Source organism: Aplysia californica, unplaced genomic scaffold (genome assembly GCF_000002075.1).
Source record: "Aplysia californica isolate F4 #8 unplaced genomic scaffold, AplCal3.0 scaffold00013, whole genome shotgun sequence".
In the NCBI taxonomy this organism is placed as follows: domain Eukaryota; kingdom Metazoa; phylum Mollusca; class Gastropoda; order Aplysiida; family Aplysiidae; genus Aplysia; species Aplysia californica.
Window position 1 is genome coordinate 2,892,860 of NW_004797283.1, and position 9,215 is coordinate 2,902,074.

A 9,215-nucleotide genomic window follows, 5' to 3' on the forward strand; every position below is an offset into this window, starting at 1 on the left:
GAGAGAGAGAGAGAGAGAGAGAGAGAGAGAGAGAGAGAAGATAGACAGATAGTAGTCAATGAAGTACATGTACATTCGAGCCAGGTGTCCTTAACGGCCAAAGGGGAGTAACTGCTAAAATAACATAATATCGTATAAATAGAAGGGTAGCTCACAGAATTCTACATTAAGGGAAGTGTAGAATTCTCTAAGTTTTTGTTGTTTTTTGTCGCTTACATAATCGTATTCGTATGCTGTTATTCTATCTTGCTGTCCCGTTGACTAGATTATAATAAAAGAACAGATTTATATGTCTTGAAATCGGTCTGTTGTGCTGGTAACGTAAATTTATCTCAGCGTCACATTCTAAAGATCGAGGTAAACGGATGGTAATGAGGAAAGTTTTACCATAGATTTCCCGAACCAAACTCCGGACAGCTGATCCTGCAGAGTTTCTCATTACCCTGTGATTATAATTATACAACGTGTTAACAGTTATGAGATCGTCACAGAGGATGATGGGTGTTTGTATGCTTCCTAGGAAGTTGAGGTTGTTTCAGAACGTTCTCAGGTCTGCTGGGGTAATACTAGTAATAGTAGTCCTATAGATTGTGAAGCGCAGAGAGCTTGCTGTTGAGCGGGGATTTTGCGCTATACAAATAATATCTACTATTTAAAAAATTATTAATATTATTAATAACTGTTTTGATTATTAATATTGTTAATAACTGTTTTGTTTGTTTGAGCTTTTTTGGTGGGTTTTTTTGTGGAGGGGGGGTTGTTTATTGTTTTTATGCTAAAAAGACGTAACTCTGATCTGAACTTTTGTTTTGTTCGGGTTTTTCAAGTTTTAGTACAATGTAAGTGAAGAGTTTGACGACACTTGCAACACAAATAGACCATTATTAAAGTGCCAGATATTGGAGGGGCTCCTACGAGTACTGTATACTCATCATCATCATCCAGTGCCAGATCTGCGACAGACATCGGCGATCATGGTTTTCCATTCATTCCAAATGAATGTACATTGTACTTTTCCATGACTATTCTTGGGTATATTACAGCAGTGGTTTCCCGTTGCCTACTGCCGGTTTGTGTACGGTTATCTTTGCTAGCCTTTGTCATCCACCGACAACCCACAAGGCGGTGGGGGCTTTGGTAGGATTTATGGCGCCTCCCGTCGCCAAGATGGTCCTTTCGTCGAGTGTGTGAGGTATTTATTAAAGCACCTGTGCCACCAGGGTTCCCCTCTACTCTCCACGACCATCTCCCATTTGGTTCGCCACTGCATAGCAGCTAACCTCCATATCTGGAGGCCTTTCCCCTATCCACCACCTGGTGACGCGCTGGGTTGGGTATGAGGACCCAATTCTAAATCTTAATACTTCCCAGTACTGTATAGTATACGCATAAAAATGGATCTTCGTCTGTGTGCTGGGGTGCTGTGTCCAACTCAGCCCGGGGTTGGGCCTGGCTGCCAGAGTCGTCGGAGGCCGCCTTCTAAACTACTGAACTACACCTAGTTTGTGTTAAAGGTGACGTAAAGCAATTGCAATAAAAACTTAATGATCATGTATAAAACCTCTGGGCCAGGTGGCCAGCTCTCACAATACATGTACATGTGGCGTCGGTGGCCTAGTAGTTAGGCTCTCGGACTCGCAACCGTAAGGTCGTGGGTTCGAATCCCGTCAGGGGCCCGACGTTGTGTCCTTGGGAAAGGCACTTCGCACAAATTTTCCTCACTGCACCCAGGTGGAAATGGGTACCCAGCTATAGACAGTGAAAGATCTTCTCAGTTTGATAGTGTTTGAGCGCGTTAAATCCGCAGCTTGCACTGTATGCTTCCGCGGAAGCTGAGAATGTTTCTGAGTCTTCTCAGAGGGTCTGCTGGGGTAATAATAGTTGTAAAGCGCATAGAGCAAGCTCTTGAGCATGGATATGCGCTATATAAATGCAGTTATTATTATTATTATTATTATTATTATTATCTGTTTGTTTCACTGTTTGTGTTCCTCAGGGCATGGAACCTGTGAAACCTAGTTAAGGACGATGAATGTTTGACAGGAAAGAAGCAGCAAATCCCACCAGAGCACCCAACAACCACTCACTAGTAAAAGTTTTGAGGCACTGGAAACACAATTAGGTGATTAAAGGTGCCGAAAATTAAAAGTGTTACAAGCCAAAAGGAGAGACCCAGCAAGGAGAGCCAAGATAAAACAAGAATGGAAAGAAAAAAGAGGACGACACAATGAAGATAACGACAAAAAAAAATAAATAAAAAGGGAACAAATATATTTTTTCTTCATTGTTTCCATCCAGACCCACGTACATTTACACATACCACAACATTTCAGTACAGTGACACGAACCATAGAAGAATCTGTTTACACTTTTTTTCCAGTAAAACTTTTACTGCACTTCCAACACAATAAGGTCATATAAGTGTCGTGCCGAAGAATAGATGTGCTTGTTTCAAGAGAGTAACACACACAAAAAAGAAGGAAGAGAGATAGATAAGGACAATAGATGTTCGTTCGATAGGAAAGAAGGAGCAAACCACACCAGAGCACCCGCCAACCACCTGCTCAAATCCTGTTGTGAAGTGTCAGAGACAATTGTGAGGCAGCGTGGTGGAATCAGGCTCTCGTCAATTTTTGGGCATGTAGAGTTATTGGTATCATCTTAAAGCTTGTTCATTTGTCTTGCTTTCAATGAAAAAATTATCCATCCATCTTCAATAGAAGTGGAGATATTTTGGATTGAAGGAGGTGGGGGTCACCTGGTTTAAGAGGTAAAATTAGCGAGAAAATGTCCGCCAAAACTTGGAAAATTCCAAAGCTGAAGAGTCCATGGAAACTGTAAATTTATATTTTCGTTCCTTTAATAATCAACGTTTTCGGTGAAATCCTCAAAGGAATGTGTTTGTAAATGAACATAAAAGGTCTTGAGCCAAAAAACAAAAATTGGACAAAAATTGCTAAGCAGGGAGAAAACTGCTTTTTTCTTCGATTTCATTATTTTGACGAGAGCCTCTGATTCCACCACGCTGCCTCACAATTGTAGACCTAAGGGAGTAACAGGGGAAAAAACAACAAAACAACAACTAGAACAACACACAGTGGAACATCACACAGTAAATGGTCACTTATAAGCACAAAGGGGCTAACCCGAAAAATGCTGTTTTGAGAAAATCGAAGGTAAAGTTTTTGTCCCTTGTTCAGTTTCTTTGAAAGACAAGGAGAGTTTTCTCTATAAATAAACATATATATAAACACCATCAATGAAACCAAACTTCTCCTATAGGTAGGGCAATGTCCACTTTTGGTGTAGGTCAAGATTTCTGGAAACCCCCGAAATCTGGGTTAGCCCGCTTGTCCTTACAAGCGACCAAATAATCCTATCCTGTAACATAATTATTAAGGACCTCACAACACACAGAGGTAGTAAATTCCTGGTAGAAAAATAAGAATCATAAAAATATGAATCACTCAGAGACTTGAAAAATTAGTACATGTATTATGTATGATTATATAAGATTATAAGACTGTCAATAGACGAAACTCATTAAAGTAAAGAATCTTGCGAGACAGAACACAAGGATTAACCAAATATATAATAACTCAAAATAACAATTGAAAGGAAAATTGTCTGATTCAGAAAAAGACATACGGAACATGAATCTCGTATAAACTGGATATATTATTTGTGTTTATGCCCTTAGAGCATCACTGTACAGATTTATTGTGAAAGGAAAAAGGAGCCAAGAATACAACTTGGAACAACATTATATCTGTACTTAAGAAGAAACACTGATTGGGGGAGGAGGGGGGGGGTGGAATGGTCCAAAGTGGCCTACTTTTTTTCCTTTTGTCTGCAGCATTTCTGTATAAATATGTGTTGGAGATATTGAAGAATGGCACTCATACGTAATGAGAAAAGCCTAGGAGTCTCAAATATCAGCAAAGACTATAACATAAACTTCACTTGAACTCTCCTGAAGAAAAATCAAACATAAAAATAAATAAGCAAATTTAAAATATAAAATAAAGTTCACCGCCATCACAATTTAAAGGAACAAATAAAATGATACACTTAACTGTCCCAAAAGAGAAAACTCTTGACACAGCAGGAAATACACTGTATCAAACTACACAAACATTTTTTTAAAATGCTGCAACAATCACTATATCTTAAAGTACTTTTTAAAAATATTTAAAATGAAGAAACATTTTTTGGTTGTCAGACAGAGACTGCACACACAGAACATAGCATGCCACTGATATGTCATGAACATTTACGAAATGAAGGTTACAATATAGGCAAGGGCTGGCATTTCATATATAAGATTTTAAAAAGAAACGATAAAAAAGAATTTAAAAAAAAACAACCCTGAACTATCCCGTCAAAAAATACAAAAAGTAGAGAAATCTCAAATATCACAAAGCGGTCAAAAGATATAATAAAACCTATGTACAACATTATGATGTTTTGCTCCTATGAATGGTGGTCACTAAAGCAGGTGGCTGCAATGGCAAGATTTAAAAAAAACAAACAATTCTTCTTCTTCGGAATATTTAAAAAAAAAAAAAATGAACAAACTCAAAACCTTTTTTTGAACTTATAGCACAACACAAAATGGATAAGTAAAAATTAATTCATGTTGCAAGATTGCTGGACCTGTTGATATCAATACAACAAATTAAAGTTTCTTGTAGGAAAAAACACACATGGTACAATCATACCCCCTTCCCCCCCCCCTCCACCCACGTAGTTCCCCCCCCCCCCCCTCTTACAACTTACAGAAATAGTATAAATAGTGATTTAAAAATGCTGAAACACTCACTGCATTGTTGACCAAATGGAAAAATGTATGCTTCTTGTTTGTTTTAGTAAGAGTTTTACGGCACTTGCAACACAATATAACGTCATATAAGTGCCGAAGATTAGAGGTGTTACAAGAGAGTAACAAACACAGAAAAGAAAGAGGGGAGATAAAGACGACAGATTTTATATAGGAAAGAAGGAGCAAACACACCAGAGCACCCACCAACCACCCATTGTATGCTTCTGATGATGGCAATGCATGTATCGTGGACTATGCAAAGTACCGTTACCAGAAACAACACAACTGAACGCAGTGGACACAAAGAGAAAGGACGCAGTCAAAGGGAGGAAATAAGAATGAGTGTTTTTCATAACGCACCAAAAACACTTCACCGAGACAAAAAAACATGAGATATATCTGAGACAAGAAAACATGAGATATCCGAGACAAAAAATCATGAGATATGTCGTAATCATCACCGTTGTTACGTAAACATGATGAGCACCGTTGTTAAAAGTTGGTGAAAAATATGACACTCAAGACTTAACTTTCTCCAGACTTACTAATATCGTACAACAATTTTTTGCCAACAACTGGCCATAAGTAGAAGGCGCTGCATCATATGCAAGAAGTCATGCAGAGGTTATTTTTCTTTTTTTTATAGTTGAGGGATTTACGGCACTCGCAACTGCATAAGGTCATATGAGCGCCAAAGGGTGGGAGTCAACAGAGAAGTCTTTACAGGGAATCAGACTTAGACTGCTCACCTCTCTAGCTTCAACAGCACAAGGTCTGCTTCGACTATTAAGGCACCCTAAAATAGCAGGTCACAAGAGAGTGACAAACATACAAAAGAAGTAGAGGAAAATGACAATAGTAAGGATCAGGAAAGAAAAAGCAGCAGTTCCCTGTTGTAGATCAGGCACAGTTATGAGCGTGACATGAGTCAGCCCATGTACAATTCTACTATGCTTGAACGAGAAATGTCCCCTCTTTGAGAATGGTCTAAAGACATGCAGAGGTTAAAAACCTAGAAACATGTACAGCCTCAACAGAAAAGTTATCAAATATCACTATGAGGTGACAACAGAAATACTCGATGAGACTTCAAGTAAAGAGGCTGCTCAAGAAAGGCACGGTTTATGCATAAACTAATGCAACCATAACTTGTGACAACATCAAAGATTGACGTCACAAGACCGGGACAGTGTGAGCGGTATAAACAGAGAGACCAATAACATGAGTAAAATCAAAACTAAAGTAAAGGTAAATGTGGCAAATAAAAAACGCCAGGAGATACAAATTTCTAACTACTCATAATTGTCTATAATTCCTAAATATACATTTTTCAATTTTCATCTGATTCACTATATTATTTGGTAGATGATGCTTTGAAAATAATTAATTAACAATTGTTATTGTGAAAAAATTAATCAAAATGTGCATCTATCAGTTCAGAGCTGGATTTCAAGATATGAAAGTTGGTAAACAGCCAAACAACCAAATTTAGGGACATTTTCATGACAAGTGTCTCTAATTTTCAGTGATAAAGAAACGTTCTTTATTTTTCCCAACCGAGAGGGTAACAGACAGAAGATGCATCCTATAAACAAATGTACAAATTTATTTATATATATATATATATATGCCGTATAAGAAAAATATTGCTACATATTCTGCATAAATAAAACGTCTCTAGCTTATAATAAAAAATGTTATACAGTACACCCTCAGTATAAAACCTCTGAGAACAAGAATGTAGCTGGTAGCAATGATCGCTATCCAGATACGCTGGATACGTGGCAACCACAGAATGCTCTACTACTGAGGAAATACAGTGGAGTCAACTAAACTGAAAGAAAAATAGAATCCCTCTGGTTTTCATCTTGAGTAATCTTTCTAAACTTTCAGACAGTAAAAGATCCTGTCAGCTTGTTAGTGTTTGAGCGCTTAATCAGCTGCTTGCTGTATTCTTCCCAGGAAGCTGACAATGTTTCTGAGTGTTCTATGGTCTGCTGGGGTAAAAATATATATATATAGTGCAAAGCGCAAAGAGCTTGCTGTAGAGCGGGTTATGTGCTATAAAAATGCTATTTATTATATTATTATTATTAAACTGAAAACACAGTGAAACCATACAAAATTTTGCAGTCCCACAGATTTCCATTTTAGTAGACTCCGCTGTAGTAAATGAATAATTATCGGTAATAATATGCGATAAAATTATGTTTTGCGATATTGCGGAACAAACAAAATCTTGTCATTCTGAGACTTGTGCTCTGGATGGACCTGTAAAAAAGGCAAACCCCTAAAAACCTCGTTAAGTAGCTATAGCCAGTGGCAAGAACAGAAATCAACACATTTCAACTAAAAAGCTGAACCAAAGCCCATTCCAACAAAAGATGGTAAACATACGGTTCAACCTGCTTTAACGGACACATATACAATACAATGGTGCGTACAAATGATCACTTCCCCTTTTCCCCATGCATTTTATTTTACCACATGTCTAAGACAATCACTTTTCTCCTTCCTGGTGGGTAGCCATCTTGGACTATTTCGACCATACATTGTACATCCTCACCTCCATTCAATTGCAAAACATTCTAAACACGACTTGAAGAGTGAAAGGACACATACTGGTAGGATCAACAACTTATAAAAGCAATCTACGTTAAGAAGTCTTTTGTGGTGTGAAGCTCGAAACTTATAATCCCGTAACATATCAATATCATGTGGGAGCTCTATAACATAATGCGGTCATGAGCATTTGTAGTCAGATACAAGGTATGAGTATTTGTTACTTTGAGGAAAAATTGAAAGTAAAACCTGAACCAGGCGCGAGCTGACACACTGGAATGTTCGCAGATGATGACTCGCTTCTCTTTTATCACAATGCAGCCGGCATGAATATGATGACTAAAACAACACAGCTCTAGACAAAAAAGTCACTGACGTTTGCTCCTTGTACAAACAACACAATGAAATGTCCTACAAACTCTCAGTGTAAAACAAACAGCTTAAGGCTTTCATCAAAGTGAAAGTTACCATGCAACTAGCTATACAATCGGTAATCTTGTCAGCATTCTTATATTAAGAACATGATAAAACCTTTGGAATATGCTGTTACTCATAAAAGCTGTCATGCTACAGATCAATAATTCACCTGACCTAATTGCATTTTAAAGAATCACATTGATGTGCTGCATAGTGCTCACTAAACACTTCCTTTCTGAGCATATTTTTGCCAATGAGCGAAAGATCCCAGGTGAAATGTGACCAATTTAGCACTTTTTCTTTGCATTCTCTTTGATTGTCCTCACTTTCACATATGCATGGTAATAAAAATTGGAAAATAAAACAATCATGGTGACGCCATAGAACATGCTGTAGACACAGAAGTGATGGTAGCGGTGTCCGTAAAATGCAATGATGAATCCAATGATGAACTGAAGTATCTGGATCTGAGTCATCTGCTTCTTCCACTTCGGGGGGCTGTTGATGAAACAGGTTGAGACATGATACACTTCAATCAATGTAATGTTCCCAGAGTTAAAAAAATGGCGTCATGTGTCCTCTTGCTTTTTTTTATTTTCGTAAGAGTTTTACAGCACTTGAAACACAATAAGGTCATATAAGTGCCGGAGATTAGAGGTGTTACAAGGGAGTAACAAACACAAAAAAGAAGAAGGGGAAATAAAGATGATAGATGTCTGATAGGAAAGAGGGAGCAAACCACACCAGAGCACCCGCCAACCACCCACGTGTGTCCTCTTGCTAAGGCAACACAAAAGATAAATAGAACAGTGAAATCTGCCCTAACGACCACCTTGCCAAGAAAATCACCTGTACAAATGACCCATTCCATCAAGTTTCTTTTTCTTCAATATTTTAATGACACTGTCCAAGGTATTCACCTGTCAAAGACAACCATTTTTTTTCTCAACAAGAGGTGGCTGTCTCCGACAATTTTGACTGTAATAAATTGCACTATATTAAAACAAAACTTTTTTTAGTAAGGTTTTACGGCGCTCGCAGCTGCTTTTAGTTTTTTAGTTTTAGTAGAGTTTTTTACCGTGCTGCATAAGGTCATAGGAGCACCAAGGGGTGGGTGTCAACAGAGAAGTCCTTACAGGGAATCAGGCTTACTCTGCTCACCTCTCTAGCTTCAACAGCACAAAGTCTGCTTTGACTATCAAGTCACCCACGAAATAGCGGGTCACAAGATTGAGACAAACATACAAAAAAAGTAGAGAAAAAATGACAATAGTAAGGATTAGGAAAGAAAAAGCAGCAGTGCAGGCACAGTTATGAGCATAACATTGATGAATCAGCCCATTTACAATTTTACTGAGCATAAGAAAGGTTAATATCCCTATCCCCCCTTTGGGAATGGCCTAAAGACTGCCGG

General features: G+C 38.1%; 1 protein-coding gene across 1 annotated transcript in view; it reads right to left on the minus strand.

Annotated features, from left to right (window-relative positions):
* Nucleotides 1–8,033: 8,033 nt before the first annotated feature.
* The window catches only part of LOC101857617 (elongation of very long chain fatty acids protein 5), a 10,102-nt gene continuing 8,920 nt past the window's right edge, over nt 8,034–9,215 (minus strand). Inside the window, exon 5 of the mRNA XM_005090187.3 lies at nt 8,034–8,299. Coding sequence (XP_005090244.1) covers nt 8,089–8,299 — 211 coding nt within the window. The 3' untranslated portion in view covers nt 8,034–8,088. The remainder of the gene's footprint in view (nt 8,300–9,215) is intronic.